Source organism: Stegastes partitus, unplaced genomic scaffold (assembly GCF_000690725.1).
Source record: "Stegastes partitus isolate 25-593 unplaced genomic scaffold, Stegastes_partitus-1.0.2 Scaffold663, whole genome shotgun sequence".
Taxonomy (NCBI): domain Eukaryota; kingdom Metazoa; phylum Chordata; class Actinopteri; family Pomacentridae; genus Stegastes; species Stegastes partitus.
In genome coordinates, this window is record NW_007578394.1 from 37,409 (window position 1) to 61,172 (window position 23,764).

A 23,764-nucleotide genomic window follows, 5' to 3' on the forward strand; every position below is an offset into this window, starting at 1 on the left:
AAAAAACATGAACGTTATAACCTTCACATAAACAGCGAAGCAACAAAGCTGCTCACCTCATGGCCAAATACATGGGCCGGATGGCAAACAGGGGGAAGGTGTGGACTTTTATCATGATGGTCATGAAGGCGATGTACAGGAGCACCTTGATGAAACCTGTAATTAACACATCAGATCAATGTGGCTGCCATCATTTTGTCTTGAGCTACACTCACATTATCTGGAAAAGAAAACAGCACAAACTCCAACAGCAAACAGCACCTGTGAAGAGCTCCGTGTAGAGCATGTAGACGGCCTTGTTGTCCCAGGGGTTCTCACTCTGCAGGTCAATGGTGTGCAGGACATACTTGATGAAGGTTGTCAACACCATGGTCAGCAGGATGGCGTACTGAGGAGCGCATAGGACAAGAACACTGAAAATATCAGCCGCTATTTCTATTACGAGGAGGCACAGGAATAAAGTATGAGTAGGAACAAGGCTGTGGTTCATCATGAAGCAATGTGGGGAATAAAACACTGACATAAGTAGCTGCAGCTGCTCTCGTGTAACGCCAGAAAAACAGTTGGAACAAGAGATTTTTTCTCGAGGTGTCCATGATCTCAACAAACTTGCAAAGTGACACACTTCACTACAGACACACGGGCTGATCTCTTGTTTCAGTGTCCTTGAAAATGAACGCAGTGTCTTAAATGTTTACATACAGAATCCATTTCTTATTGGTCAGACTGTTTAACTACAGGGGTTGGGTCTTGATTTTTCCAAATATCAGTATCTTAAGGTACTTTGGCTCAGCCGCCTCTGTCTGTGTGTCGTCACCACTTTGTGCTCATTAACAACGTCCTGCCCAGAGCACTTTGATCAGCTACACACCACGAGTCAACACTACATCTTTATTTATTAACACTGAAAGATAAATGTTGAAAAGTTATCTTTTAATTCAACAAACAGGATAAACAAAGAGTTTCTGTTTTGGCTTTTTCCTCTTATTTTGAGACTGAGATTTAGTTTCTTACTGCAAATATACGCATATCGACTCCAGATATCACTTTTCAGTCTCCTTGATTACTGATAATCAGTACGTTGTGACAGAAAAGTTAATATTGGTTTAACCATAATTAATTCGAGCTGTGACTTACTGCTCTGTCTCAAGTCTACTCAGTAAACACTGTGACCTTGAACAAGTGCAAATGATGAAGATTCTCATTGAAGGTTGAAGGAAAGTAAAACTTTAGTCACTTGTATGAGCACAACTGCAAAAAAGAAATCCAAATTAAAACTTTGGATTAGTTGGGGCTTTCTTCATAATTTTCTACTTATCTTGAAATGACATATGTTATCATTTGGGCTACATAAATAAAAACAAACTGAATTTGGCAGCATATTGAGCAGAGCTGGGTGCAGAGGTGTAGAAATGCAGCTGCATGTTAAACTAGACCTGAGTGCTGAGTCACAGTAAACAGCTGAGCTGCAGGTGAACGGCCTGTCTGAGCAACGCAGGAGAGTCAGAGCAGCTCAGCACCAACTGGGAGGACTTAAAGTGTCTGATGGCGTTCCAGCGTTCACTGACGCAATAAAAATACCACTGCTGTGACTTTATCTGTGATCCACAACATGATCTGCAGTGTTCTGAGTTTTCCACTTCTCAGATTTATGTATAATTAGTCAGTACCAGTGAATGATTAAATGGTGAGTGATGATTATTATCATCTGACTGGATGCTGTACTGATCAGAGTTTACTTCCACTGATGTTTCAACCTGCTTTTACTTTCATTTTCACTAAATGAAAACCTAATTTTGACAGAACAGTTGTACTGAGCTGGCATTTATAAATATTTTAATCACATCTTAAGATAAAACATTTGCCATTTTGTTTTCTTTCAGATATAGAATATTGGATCACAGTAAATCTGTGGTGGGAACTGGTTTGACAGCCAGCTATGGTTATTTGTTCCTGTGACTTGTACATTTCCAGAAACTGACTGCAAAATTAATTTAAAAAAAAAAGAGAGCTGAGCAGTGTAGATCTGTCCTTGTACTCCACTTCAAATCTTAGCTTCATTAGCGGTTTGAGTGAAACCACACATGCAATGACGACTTCTTGAGCTCAGAACACAGCAACCAGGACCAGACTGAACTGCTGCTTCTTAGAAAACAGTGACGATTTAAAGTAATGTTGTGATTTTGACCCTGAAAATACAGGTTTAAATCCAAGACAGAGGGGGGACAAGAAGTTGTTTTTTTTAAAAAAACCTAATCAGCTTGATTCAAATGACCAAAGGCAAGTTAACCGAGCCACAGTTAAAAACACAGAGCTCAACTACAACTGGATGACAAACCTCAAATCCAAAAACAAGCTGCACTGAAGCTCCTCTGGTGATGATGCTGTGACAGGCATGGTTGACAAACAGGAAGTCCATGGCGCCCAACAGTCCCATGAGAGCTGCAGAAAATAAAGAATTACATGTCAGTGTTTTCCTACTGGATTGATTAATTTTCTCTGGTGAGGGAAGTAGATTTTAAAACTTTAAAATTTGCTGGATCTGATTCTGGAAATCAAATTTGGAAATGCCCATGTCACCTTGACAGAGCGACCATATTTACACCAGTTCGCATTCATTAAAATGGTTTCTGTGACTGACGAGATCATTGAAACAGAGCATTGCATTTCGCTGCAGTGCTGTGGTCTGTTAGTACCACCTATTCTGACGTTCTGGGGTTACATCAAACTGCACCTGGTCTCATGTGCAAAAGGAAACATTTACATACAGTTTCACTTTGCTGAAAAACTTGCTTCATTCAAGTGCGTCAATGGAAACAGAAGTGAAAAATAAAAGTAAGAAATGCAAGCACAGCAGTGCTGTAAGCATGATATCTGACCGGGCCGATAACGGGTACTTACATAATACTCTCAAGTGAAAAACCCATGATATGTTTGGACTCCGTTCCATCTGAGCAGAAAAAGGAGGAAAAACAAACATTAGACCACGTCAAGAAACACGTGTCTTTTCAGCAGCTGAATTCTGGGATGAAATTCTGAATGATCAAAACTGTTTTATTTTGCCTGACTTTTTGTTTTTATGGCTACCTAGTTAGAGCAGTCTGGTAAAACTTTCTGCACTCACAAGCTTTTCTTTAACCAAGAAACACAAATTGTTAGAGCTGAAACTCAAATAAATTCAAGGTAGGAGAGGGAATCAGACTAAATTAGGATCTCATCAACAATATATTGCGATGTATGTGTAACTGAGTAAGAACAAATACCCCTGAAGAGGCAAAAAGCATTAATTACATGTGTGTCTGTGTATTACCATAGTTATTTTTTTATTTTAAATATGCCTTATTTCAAGTAATTACCTATTTTCCCCCTGTGAGTTTCTTTTCCACTGCAGGTTAGTTAACATTCACATTTACTCTCGCTAATTTAATAAGTCTGCATGTTTTAATAAATATAATAATATGTGGTGCAAGTTTAACACTACTTATCACATGAGGAAACTAGATGATGTTCTGCCATATAAACATTTTTTTCCAACCCCTAATTAAAAATCTCTAATAAAACTGTTTACTCAACTCTGGTTTACACCCCTGACCACACACCACCTGTCTCAACGTTTGTCCCACGCTTCCTTCCTACCTTTAACAACATCCTGTACACAGACACAGTACAGTCAGGTCTAATGTCTGCTGCGTAAGAGGAGGAAGCTTTTTGTTTCGCTCATTACTCACAAAGTCCACCCGGTCCTCAGCCAGCCAGTGGAAGCACTTAAGGAAGAGCAGGAGGGTGAAGAGGGCAACAAAGCGAGGGGAGAAATCATCCCTGAACACAGTGAAAGCCAGGCACGTCTCGGTCACCGCATACCAGGAGCGTTCGATGAGATGCTGATGGCAACGGGGGAAAGGCGCGTGAATGCACAAGAACAAAAACGCTGATCTTTACATCTACAGTCCAATTAAAACTGTGCATTAAATATTAAATTGAATATGTTACAATGAATGAATGTGGGCAATATCAGAGAGAAGTTTACCTCCATTTCTGCAGCCCTTAGCTGCCCAAAAAAGACCTTCCTCATGAACTTTCCCAGCAGGAACACCAACACAAACGCCTGAATGTACAACACCTGATACCAGAAACAAAAAGCACATTTAATGTCACTGATAGTCTCACATTTAAAAGCAACAATACAGGTAAAATATTCAAACAATATAAACCAAACAGTCAGGACATGACGTGACTTGTGCCCTGCTCTTACCGCCATGCTGGGACTGCTCTTGGTGAGGTAGACCACCGTCGGGTAGAACTGGTGTTTGAGGAAGTAAGCGTGCGCCACCACAGCTCCAGTCAGTGCCAGACTGGTGGCAGTCACCAAAGCTGCTCGCACCATTTTGGACTCAGCTACAGATACTGCGGAGGGAGAACCGATGACAGAAGAAATGAGGAACAAGTGAAAGCAGCATGCAAATACAGGGCAGCACTTTGCTGGAAAGTATGATGGGATACTTTAATGCCATTTTCATTTTATAACATTTTTTAGATTAGTTTCAATTCTGTATGTGCAGTACGCAGTCACAAAGTTTTTGTAGTCTGTCAGTGATGCATGATGAAACATCCACTCAGCAAACTATGTGATCATTAATAAATCTGTGAGGTTTATGGAGCGTTATGATTTATTCACACTGATCATTTGTGCCTGTTTGTTGTAGGGTTGACGATGCCATTATCTCCCTCACTTTAGTGCCACAAACTGCAGAAAGGCAAAGCTTTAGGAAACTGGAAAAAAGAAAATACATTTTAGGGCTACAATTTATTTCTAACTCAGCTGCAGCACAGTGGCGAAAAATCCCTTCATATTAACCATGGTTCTTCACTGTGCATCCTAACTGATGCAGCTGATTGTGGCAAACACAATTGTCAGTTATAAATTTCCTCAGTGGACAAAATGCAGGTAAGATTGCTAGTGACAAGCACAGAGGGGTTGAATCCTGTCTAGTTTCGTCTTGTGCTTTAAATCCATGGCAGTGCAAGGATTTCCTCCAGAGTTCTACCAGAAACACACGTGGTTAACTCACAGAAAGGGGTTGGTTTCAGTCAGATCTGATGGCAAAACAAACAAACGTGTCAACCTGCCAGGTGAAGAAATGTGTGGATTTTGAGAGTAAAAATTCAAACCTTACAATGAACTCTACTATAATTAACATTCTTCCCAGCAGATTTTCAGTGGCAGGACGTAGCAAACACCTGTTATCACATTTGCATCAGTAAGTGATGCATGAAGGACTACAACCAACACAGCGGTAACTTCTAAAACTATCTAACAGCTGCAATATAAAATGAATGCCGTTAGCGCTATGTAATAAGCTAGAAAACTTGGTGAACTGGTTTATACAATAATGCAGGCGAAGTGTTTGAAACGAAACTATTTTTCTGATTTCATCTCCTCCGGCAGAAGTGCTCAGGTGCAGAATGAAGTAGGTTAGCATTGTGTGAATTGCTGTAGCTAACTTACCGCCTCATTCCCTACTTTGCTACGTTTCTCAGATTTAAAGCAAACACCCTGGATAATATCTGTGTACGTGACAGAACAGATTTCCAAGTAAACGTTTTCCTTATTGGTGAAGAGGCTATTCTTTTAGCTTTGTACTCCTGCAGCTAACTTATTAGCTTACCCCCTCTGAAGCTAACATGTTAAAATTAAGTCCCAGAAATCCGACTAACCTTGTCACAGCGTTCCGGGAAATAGTCGAGCTGAACGCTGCAAATATGAGCTAGTTACATACTACTCAAACATTTGAACATGCATGTGTCAGCGTTGGTAATGTTAGTAACTCCACAGACTACCTGTCACACAGATAATTGGGTTAGTTAGCTGGAGTTAGCTAGCGTTAGCTTAGCTAGCAGGTACGGTTCCAGCTGTCACTGCTCTGCGGGACTCACCGCCTCGATGTCTGCGGAAGACTTGCCCCTCGGTACGTTTGACGGATGCCTCCTTGCCTGCTAAAACCTGTATATTCTTCCCAGCTACTCCATTTCATTCGTTTCACAGCAGCTTCTCTGCAAAATTTATTATCTTCGCCCTGTTCGTCTGTCGACGTGTTTATCTTTGGCTTGCTCCTTGGGAGCCACCTCACATCCGGTTGTTACGGTAATTTGGCGCAGGAGCACTTTTTACATCACTGACACGCTGCCGGTTTTATGTCAGAGAGTTGGTGTAAAAAGCAGCTAGACAGAAACCTAAGCTAAAAAATTTTGCCATGAGGTAATAACAGCGTCTAATGGCAAACAAATACATATAATTTGTTGTGTTGTACACAGCGGATGGGTGTACTATATTAGTAACACGGCTTTTAGGAGGTTTACGGTCAACGGTAACGTGGACCAATAGGAAGTTGCGGCTGCTTGATCCATCACTCTGCTGTGATTAGTTGTTAGGTTGCATTTGTAACTTTACAGGCTCCTTCTCGTGCCCCATTATCAGCAAATTAATAAAAATCTCACATACTATTAGAGTATGTTTTTCAGTTTTTCAGCTCAAAATACTGCAAAGGTGGTTAAACTTTACAATGAGCCCTGCATGAGCTGTTACAGGGTCTGTTGCTTTAAATGCAACTGCTGCAGGATGAAGACTCTGTGTTCCAGTTTGCATACTTACTATTTTTACTTTCAGTAGGTACTATAGTTGGGTTCACAAGTACACACTGTTTCATACAGTATGCATGCAATTGGGACATACTGCTTCATCACAATATTGTGCTTAAAACTTTTACCATTGCAGTCTTTAGTGTGAAATCAGCTGTCATGTCTTTGCACTTTCAGTGGCTCAAGATTGTTTTTGCTCGTGTGACACACAGTCATGTATATGTGATGTAACTGCACAGAGGATTGTGGGTTAGAAGGGCCAGAAAAACATGCTGGCTTGCATACTGCAAAATCCAACCAGATGTCGTAGTAAATCCTGTACATTTGACGTGCTATGAACTGGGACACACTAAATCTTTTTCTAGGATGCTATGGTTGTATAGGCACTGGAACACACCCTCGCTCTGCATCTCTGATTGACAGCATCCAGCAAAACAGTTAACCACAAAGCAGACAACACGTATGTGAATGTATGTGTGAGAGCAGGACTTTCACATGAACATATAGATATAAATAGTTGTTTTTAACAGTTTGGTGGGTTCGTCAGACAACATTGCGGTCATAAAATCGGTATTTTAGCGGTACATAGCCGCAGCTTGGAAATACCTCTGAAGTGACTGCTGGTAAACATGTAATCTTCAGTCACTTTCATACTCGTTCTGTCGTCTGACAACAGAAACATAAAATGAGAACAGCCTTATTTTGAATCCAGCTGTAATAAAATGCGAGGTATGTGAACACAGAGAGCAGAGGAGAAGCAAACAGATGTAAACAGCAGGTGAGTTTAAGGTGAACTGAAGCACAAGAAGCAACACAAAAACACACGAACTCACCCAGTTGTTGTTTCAAACATCACTGAATGTCTCTTAGTGTTAAGTCTCCACAGAGCTCTAAGCTGTGGCCGTACAATCAAAGCTATTGGTAGCGTTAACCACATTAGCCACAGCTCACTAACAAGGGATTACAAAGGATTAAATAGGGATTTTACTATTGTTGTAGGGACATTACCATCAGTAATAAAAGCAATCCCCTTGATCTTTAGCTCCTCAGATGCTGGAAGTGCACAAAGACTCTTGTGTTCACACTTACAGCCAAACAGTAGAGCATTTTGTTTGCTTTGCCTGTGGCTGAGACATTTGAGAGTTAGCAGAAGAAGCTCTAGAAAATACAGAAAACTGGTGGACTGAGAGGAAGCTGCTCATTCTGACTGATTCACCTGGAAGTAGTGAGATTATACAAAGTCTGAGCTGGATGACCACTGGTTTGTGCTGATATGTGCCGCTCAGGTTGAACGGTTAATGGCTGGTAATGCTGGAAGTCTAATCTGGGTGTGGTGGGGCGATGGCAGAAGTAAATGTTTTCATATCTTAACAGCTTTTACTTTACACTTCCAAGTTTAGAAAAACCACTCAGCAATAAAAAAATGTCACCACAGGGCACCTTTAAAACAATAGTCCATCTTTAAAAACACATTTTGGCAGAAAAATTGCAAATAAATGTGCCGTGGTCGTTCAAATGAGAGGGCTAGATAGAAAAAATAGAAGTTAAAAAAATTAAGAGCAAAATTTGCTCAAACGGGAGAGTCTGTTGTGGACAACCAACCTCCTGCCTGAGAGCCTTCAATGTGCTTATCAGGTCAGTGTTGCTACTTCCTGGTTACCACGTAGCATCAGGGAGTTGCCTAACAACGTAACAGCCAATCACAGCAGAGCATCCCTCTCAGGTTTAAAACAAGTTACTCAACAAACAAGACAAACAGACACGATGCTTTCAAAGCCCACTGATAAAATGGGTTTAACATGAAGACAGCCAATATGCTTCTCTTTTAAAATAATATTTTTATAAAAGTGCCTGAGAATCAATAATTTCTGGTGAAAAGATTCATTGAATTTAGCAAAACTGCAGCCATTTCCCCAAACCTAACTATCTGCTATCTGGTCTCCCCAAGAGGAATACATCTCAACAACAACTGCTTTAAAACTCAGCTGACTGAGACCAGAAGGAATCTACACATTACATAGAATTAAAGTTCTATAAATGTGCCACTTGTCTGCTTTAGAAGTAATTTAAAGATCCTTTTATTGGTATATAAAACTCCTCCTGGTCTTTTTCCTCTACATTTATCAGAACGCCTTTATCCCATGAACATCTTAGAAGCGTTTTAATTAAACCCAAAGTCAGAACAAAAAGACTCACTTTTTGTTTTTATGGTCCACGTCACTGGAAAAACCTTCCAGTAGATATGAGGATAGCAGAAAAAGTTCACTTTAAAAACTAACTCAGGACCTACCTTTGTGTCTCATTATGTGTATAATTAGAATTACTTTAATTTTTCTTTGACTATCTATTTATAAACTCTTGTCAATTGTGTCTTTTATCATTTTTGTCTCATTTTGCTTTTTCATCCTGCATCTGTTGTTTTGTATTTAACATAACTGGTCCTCAGCCCTGTTTTTCTTGGGTCCTTCATTTTTAAGATAATCTTTTTAGAAATTCAGGGGATTGTTTTATTACTTCTGTTCTGTATTAAAATCTGCTTGTATGAAAAGTGCTATACAAAAAAAACAAAAACAAAGAATGACTGACAATATTCCAACTACAGCATCTGAACCAGAATATGTAAACTTACACCAGGTTTATTTTACTAGAGTTAATCCCGTTTCTCTGCTCAGTGAGCAGCTGTTTCCTGATCTAAAACGGCGCTAACAAGCGGCCGTCTCACTGTGTTGCTTTTAATGAGTTTTCCATTACAGTGAACGTGTTTGATTAAATATTTATTTGAAAACCATTATTGTTTGCTACTGTAGGTTTATTGAAAGCTGCACAGCAAACAGGAACGAGCTGTGGGCTTAAAGGACTCAATGTTATTTACAATTCACCATCATCTTAGTCTGCCGTGTTGCCTTCAAGGGTCTCCCACGGAAACATTAGACTCCCTAACTCTGGGATCACATCTATCAGCAGCTGTTCAAACAGCTGGAGGTGGTCAGTGGAGAGAACTGGCTGGTGATGTGTCCATCATCAGTTTGTCATCAACAGAATAAACGAGTGTGTTTACATCTGCATGCATGGATGACGGATGGATTTGTTAAACGATTACCAACACGTGAAAGGTCAGTCTGAGGCACAGAAAAACCCACAATCTTTATTATCAAATAACCTGTTTATTTCATTGAGCTAATGAAGTCAATTACCTATCAACATAATGCCTTGGTACCCACGCCAAAATTTAATATGCCTCCACAAAAACCCATGTGTGCACAATATTGTTAATACAGTGAGTATGGAGCATACAGTCAGCCTTACTTGAGCTCAAGAGCACAAACAAGAATCAATAGTGATGGTGTCCATTGTCTGATTATATCATAAATGACTACTTCTATTGCAATAGATGTGACATTCACAATGTTGTTAGCTTATGGCATGTTAAACTTGTTCAGTGATTGATCTCCCATATCAAAAACTACCAGATTGGCATACATAACTTTCTTAAAAGGCAGTAGCTCAGTGTTCATTTCTAGCAGTAGAGACTATAAAAAGAAAGCATTTGTTATATCTGAGTCTAATGGTAAACATAATTGTGTCTATATTTCATTTGTAAATATCTGACATTGAGACAACAATGTAAGAAAAGTGTTCCGTTAAATTCCAAATTGTCTGTCGGACATAAGGCAGAGTAGTGAAACGGTTCCGCCTCGTTAAAAACTACACGTATAGAGAAATAAAATCATTTGTCGAAAACAATAAAACTTGATGCAAAAAAAAAAAAAAATTAACATTTGACAGATTCAAGCTTGACAACGGAGCCCTCGACTCGTGCAGGTATAGTAGCATTGTCAAGCAGTAGTGTGTCCATGATGTTACTGCTACTTGGGTGTTTCTCGTCCCTCTCTTTCTCCAGATGTTTACGCTGTTTCAACAACTGGATTCTGGCTGCTGTTGAATTTCCAGCCAGAGTTCAACATCCCTTCCCAAAAAGTGTAAACAGTTCAGCCGTTAAGACCGCTTTAAATTATAAATCATTGAGGGGGAGAAAGGGGGAGTGTAAAAAAAATTACAAAAAAAAAGAAAAACAAACAAAAAGTAAAAAGGGTCTCCGAGCTCACATCAGTTCATTATTAGGACACAGAGGAGATGGGGTTGAGAGGCGAGCCCATCTGTGTCAGCACCTTGTCCAGCCACTGCAGGGGCCCGTGCAGGTGCACCTCGATCCAGCAGGGGGTGCTGGTGACGTCCTGTCGGTGATACTCAGCTCCCCAGCCCTGAGAAGAGGCAGAGCAAACCACACAACGGTAAATTAAGTTTGCTGCTGTTAAAATGAATGCTTGGAAGATTTTTTTTTTAAATTGCTTTGCTTCTGTTCATCTTAAGACCCCTCACCTTGACGAAGCTCATCCTAATGGTACACATCTTAGTAAGCTCATAGACGGCCTCGAAGCCGTGGTTCACCGACTGGGCCAGGAGCTGAGCAAACTCCTGGTTGTTGAAAATCTTGAGGCTACATCCACTGGGGATCTTGCAAACAGTGGTGGGGTGGAAGCCATGGTGGTAATTACAGTTACGACTCTGGACAAAAATGCTGGTGTCGCTGAGGCACTCTGCGTACACCTCCCCTCCCACGTAGTACAGGTGCACTCCTGGTGAACACAAAGAAAACTGTCAGAATATTCAAAATCACAGCTCCCTGCGAGGACAAACGGCGCACCGTATTGTTTTCTTCTCTCGCTGTGTGTGACCAGCAGTCGTACCTTTGCCAATGTGTCGGCGGGTGTTCTCGATTGTGGAGTTGCGGTTGACGTTGGACAGCAGCCCGAGGCAGAAGCGGTTTTTGTTGTTTGAAGGATCAGTGAAGCCGTCAACGAGCACACTGGTTGACGAGGCATGGTAAGCCTCTCCTACGCGATTGTTCAGTTCATAGTAGACAATAGAGCACCAGTGGCTCGGCTCCTCGTACTCCACCGGTTGCACATCTGGAAACAACAGGTCGGCAAGAATAAGCGAGTTTTAAACGTAGCCGACGTGAAATCAGGACACAGACTGAGGCCCATCTTACAAAACAGTATGGATTTAGATACAGGGATCCATTTAGACAGCATGACAGTGAGTAGTTCAGACAGAAGAACACTGGATCTATCAGGGACGCACCGGTACCAGGACAAACCCTGAACTGTTCGGTATGATTTTTTCCCTCCGTGAACATATTCATGTAAATAAGCATAATAATGCCACTATCTCAATTTATGTCCGCTTTGGAAGTTCACCAGGTGTTGCTCACGTATCACGTGTTAACCAACACTACATGATGGGCTAGAATCAGCCTTATAACAAGTCCAGAATCAGCAGCTCTGTATGGATCAGTCAACTGGCCTCAGTGTGCAGCTCACTTCAGCTGAAGAACTAAAACCCCAGTAGAGATTATCCAGAGACAATTTCAAAAAAGTTTTCTCAAACAAGGCAGCTGTGTCTTGTTGGCATTATTGGTTAATTCAATTACAAATGTTGTACTCCTTTTAATGGACATTTTCTATTTTAGACCTGAGCGAGCAGCTTTTTCTAATTGGTGGGATGCAAAAACTGCATCAGTGATATATATATTTTAAACAGCACTTTTAATTTGATTACTTTTATCAAATAAATGGGGGAAAAGTACATTTTAAATTTTCTTTTCTCTGTTGTACCAAACCATGACTCCAAACATAAAATTCACACCAAACTGTGAATTTAGTGGGTGTCAAAACAGACAGGATGTGGTATTTAACACAAGTAATATGTCGTGGAGTTAAGAGCAAAGCTCCTCGTTGCTGCATTCATTATCAGTGTTCATACAGCGCAAGATTGACTGAGATGGTAAAATTTAACAATATGTTTCTCTCTATATGTCTCAATTAAGTTAAAGGAAGCTGGTGCTTCACTGTCTGGATTGAAATCATAATAGTTTACAGTCCTCCTAACTAAAAATGCAATGCATATCAGATTAGTTTTGTCAAATATTCTATATTAAAAGTTATGGACTGGGTGAATAAATGTCTTAAGGATACTTAAAAAAAACAACTTGAAGACATGGAAATAACCAAATGTTCACCCTGCAAATATCCACTTTGAAACGTCTCCCTGAATGAGTTGAACAGCAGCACAAGAGCAGAAAACAGGGAATTCATTCTGGCACAAAAATGTACAAGACCCAAGACAATTAACTGTGAAGCCTTCAAACTATTGATAATTTCATTCTTTTACCGGTGGGTACTCTGTATTATTTTATTCCTCTTAGTGCAGTGCTGCTGCTGCTCTAACTCTCTAACTGTGGACTCCTCACCTCCTCTGGCCATGTTCGGCGGCACCAGGCTGCTGCTTGTTTCCATGGACTGGCTCTCCTGGCCCAGCTGCTCATCAGGGGGCATGTAGGCCGGGGGTGGGGTGTCAGCTGGGACATTAAGAGGGCAGTTAGCGAGGATGAGACCAGTTGTTGCTGCTGGCAAATGGTCTAACACACATACATGCACACACACGACTCCCTCGAGTCGAACAATCATCACAGGATCTGTACCCCGGAAATGGTGTCAGGTTACACATATCCCTCGCTTGCTAAGCCACATGCTAACCCATTCCCGACAGAGATGCAACATGAGCCTCTGGAGCCCTTGTTGAGGCATACAGGAAAAAACAATGCACTAAACCTCCTCCTGCAACGAGGAAATTTCAGTGATTGTGATGATTGTGAGTGCAGACAATGATGACCAAAAGTTTGCACGACAAATGAGCTCAAATCCCCAAATCCTAAATTGCCATTAAAACCTTGTGTGCCTGACTGCCTGCAGCCACCGGATGTGTCAGCAGATCGGGACTGGAGCAGAATAAAGTACTACTCAGCCACACACACACAGAGCAGCAGTAACATCCAGACACAGACTGAACAATCACAAGTCTTTCTACAATACACCAAGACGACTGCAGAAAGGAAACCCACAGCTAAGTGATAATTCGCCATGTCAGATTCATCTGTTTTGTCCCCCAGTCAGTAACAATAAGGGAGAAAGGCTGCCTGGTTGACTGAGTTAGCGTTTGACAGCAGCCAGCAGCCCCGGCTCTGGTGGACACTGCTTAGCTGGCATTTTCTTTGTTCTCACTTAGGGGTGTAGCTTGTTGAATATAAAAACTTGGCTTGGTTAGAGTACCGTTCAAATTTATCAAGCATTGGGTTTGAAACTATTTGCTAGGATACAGATGTAACAGTATGATATTTTAGTGAACAATTCAATAAGTCCCTCAGCTGGGAGCGTTGGCAGTGACACAAATATGAAACTGAATTCACCTGAACTCTCCTTTTTCATATAACTGCGATCACTTTTTTTCCTAATATTACAAAACAATGGTAACAGAAACCATTGAAGTTAGCTTTTTGTTGGCTACACGACAGTGACAAAAACAGCTTGGCACCCTTTCCTGGGTCATGCACATGAGGACATTCAATGTACCTGGAAGCTGGAATGGACTGGAGGGCCCCGAGCTGGCAGGAGAGTTTGGATAAGTACCACTGCTGGCTGGAGAAGGAGGATAAGGAGAGTTGGGGGAAATGGGGAACGAGCCGCCGCCACCTCCGCCACCTCCAGTGCTGCTGCTGCCGCCCCCGCTGTGTGGCTGCTGGAAGGACTCTGGAAAGGTGGCGTTCAGGGGCATGTGTGGCTCGTTGTGGGTGAGGTTGCGGAATTGTACCAGCAAGCTGTGCTGAGGGTTGAACTCGCTGTGCCTCGGTACCAGGACAGGAGGGAGCACTGGAAGAAAGCAGGGAGGGAGGAAATTAATTGCAAAATGAATGAAACGTACATAAAAAGTAGAGGAAACGCATTTTCTTATGTTAAAAACTAACTGATGACTGTATTTAAGGAGCCCATTTCTACCCCATTTGAGCAGAAGCACAGCTTTCTTTTGCTTAAATGCTTTCCCTCCTTAATAATGTATCCTTTCCATTAACAGGGAAATGCAGGAAATGTTGGAACAAGAAGCCCTTGATGGGCACGCTCTTGGAAAAGTGGCTGTGCACACATTCGACGCATAACTACAGGGTTGCAGCTTCCTTTCGAATTTACTTAATTAATAATTTGACCTATACAATGTTTGAAAATAACGAAAATGATATAGAACGTGAAAAAACAGCATATAGTCCCGTTGGAGAGGCTGAAAACAGAATCACTGGCATTTGTGTTTCAATTCCAAACAACTAGCTGCAAATGACTGATGACATGTTTCAGCTCTAATCCACACAAACACTGAAGTAATGACAATACCATACCACCTTATATCTTAGGTTTATTACAATGCCAACCTCTACCTTAAAACACCCCCCCTCCCAACAGAAGAAGAATCACACATTCCTAAAAAGCTACTTCAGACCTTGTTAAAGATACAGCCACAAAGGTCATTCATATTTATTTTTATCTTCATGTTTGCCAAAAAGATTGTAGTGATTTCCGGCCTTTTCATCTACCGAGCTCCAAGGCTAACCCTCAAAACTACGAAGCCAGACTTGCTTTAAACGCTATGAGGTGCAGTCTCTCTGACCGACATGTGAGCCGCATCCTTGAACCGGTCAATACAGAGCTGGCAATCCCAAACCAACCTGATGTCAGAAAGACGGACCCTTCAGGGTCATCTATGAGCGTATGTGATGGGATGTGGGAGTGACAGAAAGATTTAGAGGGGGAGTAGTGATGAGAAAGCGCTGGGAGTTTAGTCTGAGTGGTTTATGCATTTAGTAAGCCACTCTCTGATGCCACACCCCATCTGGAGTGCCTGAGGCATATAATCTAATAAGACTTCTAGAGCTAGTGATATTGATTTTCTGTGAAATGGAGGGGGCGGGTAGAACAGGCCCCGTGTGATGACAGACTCCTGACCTTTGTGGATTTGTTTACCAGATCTACAGTTTACTCTGAGCTCTAAAAGATGTGCACAGCTGCACATTGGTTTGATCTGTCTTGTGTTCAGAAGTAACTAAAAACAACAACAACAACAGAAAAAAAACCCCAATGACGCTGCTTTTCAGTCGCATATGCTACATACTTTACAGATCTGGTCACGATGGTGCCATACAGAACATTAAAAAGGTAGTAAATTTAAAGGCAGTGTGAATGGGAATAAGTGCAACATTAAAAGGACATATCTATTTAAATCCATACAAGGTGTTGGATTAGAACTTGTGTAGAAGATGCAACATGCAGCCAAATCAATATTCTTTGACGACCCCACTTGTAAGTACCTACCAGGGCTCTCCACTCGCTTGTAGTGATATGGGTTGATGCAGACCTCCTTCTGTTTGGAGCCAAACGGGTACTCGCACACCTCCAGGGGCTTGAGCTCATGGTGGGACTGGAGGTCCGGCCAGCGCCACACTCTGCAGTAGATAACATGAGGAAGACCTTTCCTGTGGGAAACCTGCAGCCGGCCGTCCAGTGATCTTGGAATGGTAACACACTTGCTGGGCTGTCCAGGGCAGCTCAGGGCTTTCTCCAGGTCCTCCATGGCGCCTTTCTTCTTCTTCAGCTTTTTCACAAGAGCATCCACTGCCTTTTCTGCCCATTTCTCCTCCTCGTCTCCCTGCTTCCAGCCAAGCAGGCGTTTGACTGCTGGGCTTGTGAAAGAGAAGAGACTGGACATGGAGGTCATTCTTCAAGCTGTAGTGTAGGTAAAAGGGAGGAATCTTTTCTGGATGGTCACTTCGGGTCTGTCCAAGGGATTTACAAGGCTTGTGCTGATGATCTCCGAAGAGCGTTAGAAGCCTAAAAATGTCTGTGCGCGAGTGTGACTGTGTGTGTGAGTACGAGAGGCCGACAGAGATGAGGGGTGGGGTGAGGGGAGAGGAGGCTTTAGCCTTGTCTGACCAAGGACAGGAAGCAGGGGAGGGACGAGAGTCAGCAAGCAGGACGCAGCTGCTGCTGCTCAGGAAGGGCCCTCCAGCAAGCTGTCCGGAGTTGGGTCACCACCACTGATGGAGGGAGGGGGCTGCAGGCTGCAGGAGCTGAGATCAGGACCTGTGTTGAACTGAAACGCTGCAGCAGGTCTCACCGGTGAAAGCTTGACACCCGTCTCAGAAAAAAGTGACCATATCACAATAACTCCCAGCTCCTCTCCGGCTGACTTCTCCAACCAGCACACAGTCAGTGTTTCTGCCACCCTTCTGCAAAACAGAGAGAAAAACCAGCCGATTATGCAAAGATCAAGAACACACTGAAAGCATTTACTAACATTTGTAAACAAGATGACAATTTAAATATTTTAAAAAACCTGATTAAAAGTTTAATATCAGCACAGCATGTGACAACCACGCTTCTCAGTCAACAGGATGATCAAAAAGCCCTTTGTCCCCTTTTTGATCTGACGCATCATTTCCATAAAGGAGCCTCAGTCTTGCTGAAACTTTGATGACTCAATTATGTCATAGGTGTTGTATGAGAAACTTGCAGGCGTCTTTACATATGAAAAGCATGTGGAGACACACTCTTACAGGTAAAAAAATAGACTAAACAAAATGTAAATGTGGAAAGTTGGTCTACCAGAGGGCATCTAAAGTAACAGTATATCAACATAAGAAAACAAACACCACTTTCAAACTGTAAATCTACCTGTGACTGGGACAAACTACTGTTCCTCCAGCTAATGATGATGGTAAAAGAAAAGATGTATTCATCACTACATAAACAGACTGATATATTTGATATATTTTTACTATGTCCCCATTTGGTAAAATGATGCTGAAGTGTGAACCTAGACAACACACTCACATCCTGTCTGACCATGTGCACAGGAATAGAAAGCAACAAATGAAAAAGAGAGGATGCCTGCAGAGACTTGGGCAGCACATGTTCCATTAAAAATCAAGGACTCGTTCTATAAAATACATAAATCACAGTTCTGCGTAACCACAAGTGACCAAAAAAAAAAAACATACTACCACCTTGATTATTCATGTTAATGTCGTATTGCATCAGGATTTCTCTGATGATTTTTCCAACAAACTACTAGAGAGACAGTAAGCGTTTGAGAGAGCCTTCCTGACAAACTAAATCACTCACAAAACAAATTATGCTGCGATATACGACACTTGGCTCCATATCATGCAGGCCAAGCAGGCAGTGGGTCAAACACATGTAGCTGTAGCAGTAACAGCAGCTGTTTGGGGGCTTGTGAAACTGGCCTGGTCAAAAAGGATGTAACCACAAAGAGCTGTTTCCTCCGTCATCCCATCTCTGGCTGATTCCTCCCTTCCAGCACACAGCTGTCCAACAGCACTGCACCCACTCCCACTGCTCATTGTTCTACGTGCACATGAAAGTGGAGGGAAACCTCCAAAAGTAGGACATGTAGACATACAGAAAAATCATCAGCCTGTAAATGTTGAGTCGTTGTTTTTGCTATGTTGCAGCAGTTGTTTCAACAGAGCCTGATCAGACTTACTGGACCAGGAGTGAATCATCAGTTCATTGTTGAATTAGCAATGACAAGCAACAGATTTATAACGTGGGGAGAAATCCAATCTGTCAGAAACAAGCTGGAACATATTGTTTGATGAACACACTGCAGATACAACTTGCCTGTGAGGACAATAAAAAAGGATTTGCATCTCAGTGATGATCCGTCAGATAAAGTTGATCCGTACAAATTGCAAACAGCTCACTCAGACAGCTTATTGTGTTTTCAGCATCAAAGGCAGGAAATCAAATCAGTCTTGACTAAATTTTACAACGTCGCATTTTGAAAACTGTGAGGGAGGAGAACCACAGATTTACTGATCAATGCCTGACTCTGTAACCATCATTAAAAGCGACGCGTGTGTGTGAATTCCTGAACATGTGGGTGATATAAATTTATGGAGACTATGACCTACATATTTTATATACAGAAAAACACAGTCCTGGGAATTTTCCATATTGATAGATTGCACAATCAAAAACCTTTCTACGTATATATGATGATTGTGCAATAGAGATGCATTAAATTTCATGTTTCATGGACAATTCTCGTCTACTCTGACAGGCACTGAACACCTAAAAGATAAGAAATCACGACATGTAGGATATGCAAAGAATCAATACACCCCTGAAAGTCTGCCCACTGCTCAAAACGCACAACTAGAGATGTTAAACAATAAAAAAATCATCCTTAAATCGTAGACAGATTAGCCCGCATTGGTATCCGTTCATCACAGTTTGGGCTCTGCTGAGTAATTCCGTCACACCAGCTTGAAGCAGATCTGTAACAACGCTTAAAACTGGAAAACACGAGAGTACTACTTTACTTGGCAGTGTTGACTCTCTCTGAAACGCTTGACAAGTATGAAGAACAAGGAACAGACAATATGGAAGAACGATTCGGTGAGAAGCAGGCGCCCCCCCACCTCCTCCACACCACCACCACCCAGAGAAAGAGAGAAAAGGGATTCAGAAAGGCGCATCTAATGTTACACAAATCCCCAAACAGCAGTAAAAATAGCTTTTAGCGCTGCTCCAACCCCACGAAAATACACGCAGTCATAAAACAACACATTATTTCAGCGGCGTTAGCTAACTCTTGTGTGTGGCGAGCTAATGTAAGTAACCTCGAGAGTTTGCTAACTAGCTTAGCAAAGTTTAACAGAACACAACTTGTTTGGCGTAAAGTTACAGTTAGACGACTCACAACGAGGATAAATGTCTACTTTACGTTTTTTAAATATACATATATATCTAACCCAACGAGACACGGTTTTGTACCTCCTCACGGCTAGCCTCGGCTACCTTCCTCCTCTTCCTCCATTCCACAAACTTTTTTTGAACTTCTCGCTAACTGAGGCTAAAGCTAAGCTAGCAGCTAGCCCTCCGAGAAGAAGTGCCGAGCCTCTGTGGCCAGCGTACCCTGCTGATGTAGCCCGCTGGACTTCAATTACACTCTTTTAAATTCAACCGTTAGACTACTGTTTAGCCTCGTACCTCTCAGGAACGCACAAAAGCCATAGCAGTACTGCTTCTTGCGATCGTTTACGCCGTTGCTCCCGCTTTCTGAAAGATTTCTCTCGTTTTCCAGCGTTTCTTCCCTCCGTCTCTCCGTGCCATGTCCTCCAGATCCTGGAGACAAGTAGACTGGGAAGGCGGAGTGCGTATCCCTCCGCCGCGCTGACAAACTAGTGCCCGCTTTGGTTTAACACTCGCGGATGCTTATTTTTTTTAAATAACCCCCCATAATACACTTTATTAACACTCACTATAGCCACTGTTTTATATCCTCTTCCTAAATCATGACGTTACAGTGCTAACTTCAAAACATTATCTTGCGCATTGGTCTGAGAGTGGTCCGTGTGAACAAACTTTTTCCCCCCTCAATCTTTGACAGCTACATTAAGTGATTAAAATACATCACCAGCTGAACCCGCGGCAGAATAAACTTACACACACGTCGCTTTTTTTTTTGTTTGTTTTTAACCCCCTCGGTGTTTGAAGTGTGAAGTCTTACGGTGGTCGTGCTGCGGCTCTGGAACGTCTCACAAGTTGCTGGCTCCACTGAGTCTGGAGCGCTGCGGTTTGTTGTGTATTGTTGTCCTTTGTAGTCACTTGTTCGACACTTTAACGGGCCCCGCGTTGTTAATCCCTTTAGCTTTAATTAATCTGACTAAATAGTCGGTTTTCCACACCCATTTCCGCAGACGGGCCGCCGCTCTCTGACGGGATAAACGCTGGATTCTTCATTCAGTCTCTGGACTGCGCTTGGAAATGCAGTGATCGCGTTGAGCCACCAGCGGGCAACACGCAGCCCGATGCCGGCTGTGATTTACAGGCAGAGGCGGAGATTTCAGGGGGGTGGGGGGATGCAGGGGATACGTGACCCCATCAGTGTTCAGAACATGTTGCATGAAAGCATGAAAGTGATTATAAGGTTCTGTCATAGACCCATAAAGACCATTTATATCATGACAGTCTGTCCAGTGACTCCTATAACTCTCCATTTTCCACTATTTGACTCATTGAAACTTGTGCATGTCTGTCACAAAAAAGCATTCTGGTTCTTTTATAGATGATCATCATAATTATAGGTTGTATGGAAATGACTAAATCTGCTGGGTCAAAAGTCAGCTTCACCTCAAGAGGTCCACAAGCTTCTGGTTGTATCTTTGACCACTCCTCTTTACAGAATTGGTACATCCATCCATCCATCATCTATACACCGCTTAATCCTCACTAGGGTCATGGGGGGCTGGAGTCTATCCCAGCTGACTCAGGTCACCCACCAGTCTATCACAGGGCTACACTTAGAGACAGACACCAAGCACACTCACATTCACACCTACGGACAATTTAGAATCACCAATTAACCTCAACATGTTTTTGGACCTTGTGAGAGGAAGCCAGAGAACCTGGAGAGAACCCACGCTGCACGGGGAGAACATACAAACTCCACACAGAAAGATCCCGGGTGTCCACACCGGGACGCGAACCGGCGACCTTCTAGCTTTGAGGCTACAGTGGTAACCACCGAGCCACCTTGCAGCCCAGAATTCATACAATTCAACTAAATTTGTTGACTAGTTTCTTTATCACAGTCCACAGGTTCTTGATGGGGTTTAGGTCAGGACTTTATGGAAACCAGTTGGGCTGGACCCAAATATCCGAATATCCAAATGCTGGTCGTTGTGGTGGTATCCAAACAGCAATTTTGATATTCGAATACTCGCCCGCTGTGTGTTTGGAGTCATTGTGTTGTTGGTGCATCTAACAGTGTCCAAGACCCAACCTTTTGGCTGATGACTTTAGGTCTTCCTGAAGAATGTGAAGGTAATCCTCTTTCCCCTTTATTCCATTTACTTTGTGTAAAGCACTAGTTCCACTGGCACCAAAACAGCCCCACAGCATAATACTACCACCACCATGCTTGACGGTAGGTTTGGTGTTCTTGGGGTTAACGGCCTCAACTTCTCCCCAAACAAATTTCTGGAAATTGTGGCTTATTTTTTTGACCACAGAACTTCCTCCAGAAGGTCTTTTTCTTTAGTTGGCACTTCTAGAGGAAGGGCAACCTCGGAATGTGGTGCTTGCCTTTACATGAATATAGACATTGCCCCCTCAGTATTTAAAACATTTCATAAAAACACAAGAAAGCAAAAGAGTACAAAGCACGGCCATTGACCCATCAATGCCGCTGTTATAGTTGTGGACAGAAGTTACATACACTTGTAAAAACCATGTAAATCATAGCAGTTTTGAGTTTCCAACGACTCCAGAACTCTTAGTCTTTCATAACAAAGTCATTAAAACACGTGTCCTTGTCACAAAAAAAACAATCATTACCTCAACTAGGCACTGCTGGCAGCCGCCGACAAGCTTCTGGTTGTATCTTTGACGAATCCTGTGGACCAGTTCAACTCAATTTGTTGACTTTTTGACACAGACTTGTTTCTTCATCACTGTCAACAGGTTCCTGATGGTTCCTGATCTAAATCCTTAATTCTAGCCTGATTCAAACATTTCATTACCTTTTTTTGATGTGTGTTTGGGGTCATTGTGTTGTTGGAACACCCAGCTGCATCCAAAACCAAACCCTCTGGCTGATGATTTTAGGTTATCCTGAAGAATGTGGAGTTTATCCTCCTTCTTCTGTTATTACATTTAAGCTCCAGTTCTACTGGCAGCAGAACAGCCCCACAGCATAATACTGCCACCTCCATGCTTGGCAGTCATTAACCACTAACTCAAGCTAACTATAGTTTCTGATTAAGGCCATCATCAAGAAAACAAACTAATTTCATTAATAAGTGTCATAAACTAGGTCACACAGCAACAATGAATAAGGGAGGTTCACACAAGAAAACTATTTACCAAATTATTTATTAAGAACTTGTACCAGAACTTAAACTAACAACAGTATGTGTAAGTCAGTAAAATTAGCAGTGTTGGTGTGTTGTGTCATTAACTTTGTCTCTTCTCTCTCTCTAGTTTGTGCTTTGTCCTCTCTGGAGGTTTCTCACATATACAGTCTGATCTCATGTTTACTGCACTGAACATTTCCTACATGATCTTTAATTCAAGTGACAAATCCTTTTACTTGTACTTTCCTCGAGCATTTCCACTTTCTGCTTCTTTATACTTATACTCTGGTCTATTCAGATGCAAACATTTAACTTGATAACTTCAACAAAATAGTCAACAAATAGCTTAGGATGTAATGTTATCACTTAATATAAAACTGTATTAATCCCTAAGAGGACATGCCTAATATTCAGCAGATAAACTACATAGATTTACCTTTACCAGCTTCAACACCAACATTATCACAAATCAGCATTACTCTGAAACATAGCATTTTTCATGACTTTTGGTATTTTAGGTATATTTTAATGCTAATATTTTTGTACTTTTACTTAAGGTACATGGATATCTACCTTGTGGTACTTTTTAAGTACAAGATTTAAGTACTTCTTCCACATCTGGTGCATTAGAACTTTCCACAGCGTCTAAACCTGTGTGTGACATAACTGTTCATTCTACAGGTACACTGCATGTTATTGTTAAAAGGTAGATTTTCTGACACTTTTCTGCCAATAAAAAAAGGCTTCCTCACAAACTGATGTGGGTTCACTGTTTACTGCATGTCAGGCTGAGCTTTGACGCAAATACACCAGAACGCTGAGCATCAGGCACACATGGATGACACACAGTCTGAAGTCATCAGACTGTGTGTCACATCCATGATGCGAAGTGTTGCAGGGAAAATTTTACACAACACGCTTTAGGTGCCAGTTTATTCTGAAGCTGGATTCACTGCAGTCAAACAAACCTCAAGACGTTGCCACCGCTGTAAATGAATCTCAGAAACCTGTGAGCGCCGACAGTGCTGGGGCGTTTGAATGCAACCAGTCGAGTCGAGGTGTGGTGTTTTTATAGCGTAACACAAAAGGTTGTGACATCCCCACTATCGGCCGAATGGCTGCCGCAGTGCAGCGTGGAGTTTACATCCATCTAATTCAATATTCACAGTGAACAGTGAGCGTGAGCCGAGTCGGAAAATCACACTCATGCTTCATGATGCACAACACTTTAACCATTTATGTAAAACAAACAACAACAACATCCTCTCTTGTGTTGGAAAAATATGCCGTGACAATTGAAAT

General features: G+C 42.0%; 2 protein-coding genes across 4 annotated transcripts in view; both read right to left on the reverse strand.

The window, feature by feature from the left end:
* Positions 1 to 6,098, reverse strand: part of syvn1 (synovial apoptosis inhibitor 1, synoviolin) — a 17,855-nt gene extending 11,757 nt beyond the window's left edge. The window contains exons 1-8 of the mRNA XM_008290261.1: positions 5,935 to 6,098; positions 4,253 to 4,404; positions 4,028 to 4,120; positions 3,729 to 3,881; positions 2,902 to 2,950; positions 2,339 to 2,442; positions 262 to 388; positions 57 to 156 (exon numbers count right to left, since the gene is read on the reverse strand). Coding sequence (XP_008288483.1) covers positions 57 to 156; positions 262 to 388; positions 2,339 to 2,442; positions 2,902 to 2,950; positions 3,729 to 3,881; positions 4,028 to 4,120; positions 4,253 to 4,384 — 758 coding nt within the window. The 5' untranslated portion in view covers positions 4,385 to 4,404; positions 5,935 to 6,098. The remainder of the gene's footprint in view (positions 1 to 56; positions 157 to 261; positions 389 to 2,338; positions 2,443 to 2,901; positions 2,951 to 3,728; positions 3,882 to 4,027; positions 4,121 to 4,252; positions 4,405 to 5,934) is intronic.
* Positions 6,099 to 9,766: 3,668 nt separating this feature from the next.
* smad5 (SMAD family member 5) lies at positions 9,767 to 20,378 on the reverse strand. Of its 3 annotated transcripts, none has more exons than XM_008290262.1 (7): positions 20,116 to 20,378; positions 15,894 to 16,807; positions 14,109 to 14,405; positions 12,950 to 13,057; positions 11,385 to 11,606; positions 11,017 to 11,273; positions 9,767 to 10,898 (listed from the first exon to the last, which is right to left on the reverse strand). In XM_008290262.1, exons 2-7 carry the CDS (start codon positions 16,294 to 16,296, stop codon positions 10,755 to 10,757), a joined length of 1,431 nt encoding a protein of 476 aa, XP_008288484.1. In that variant the 5' UTR covers positions 16,297 to 16,807; positions 20,116 to 20,378; the 3' UTR covers positions 9,767 to 10,754. The 3 variants fall into 3 exon arrangements, with proteins under 3 accessions (XP_008288484.1, XP_008288486.1, XP_008288487.1); XM_008290264.1 differs by lacking the exon at positions 20,116 to 20,378 and adding an exon at positions 19,596 to 19,889; XM_008290265.1 differs by lacking the exon at positions 20,116 to 20,378 and adding an exon at positions 19,380 to 19,448.
* Between the last annotated feature and the right edge of the window lie 3,386 nt (positions 20,379 to 23,764).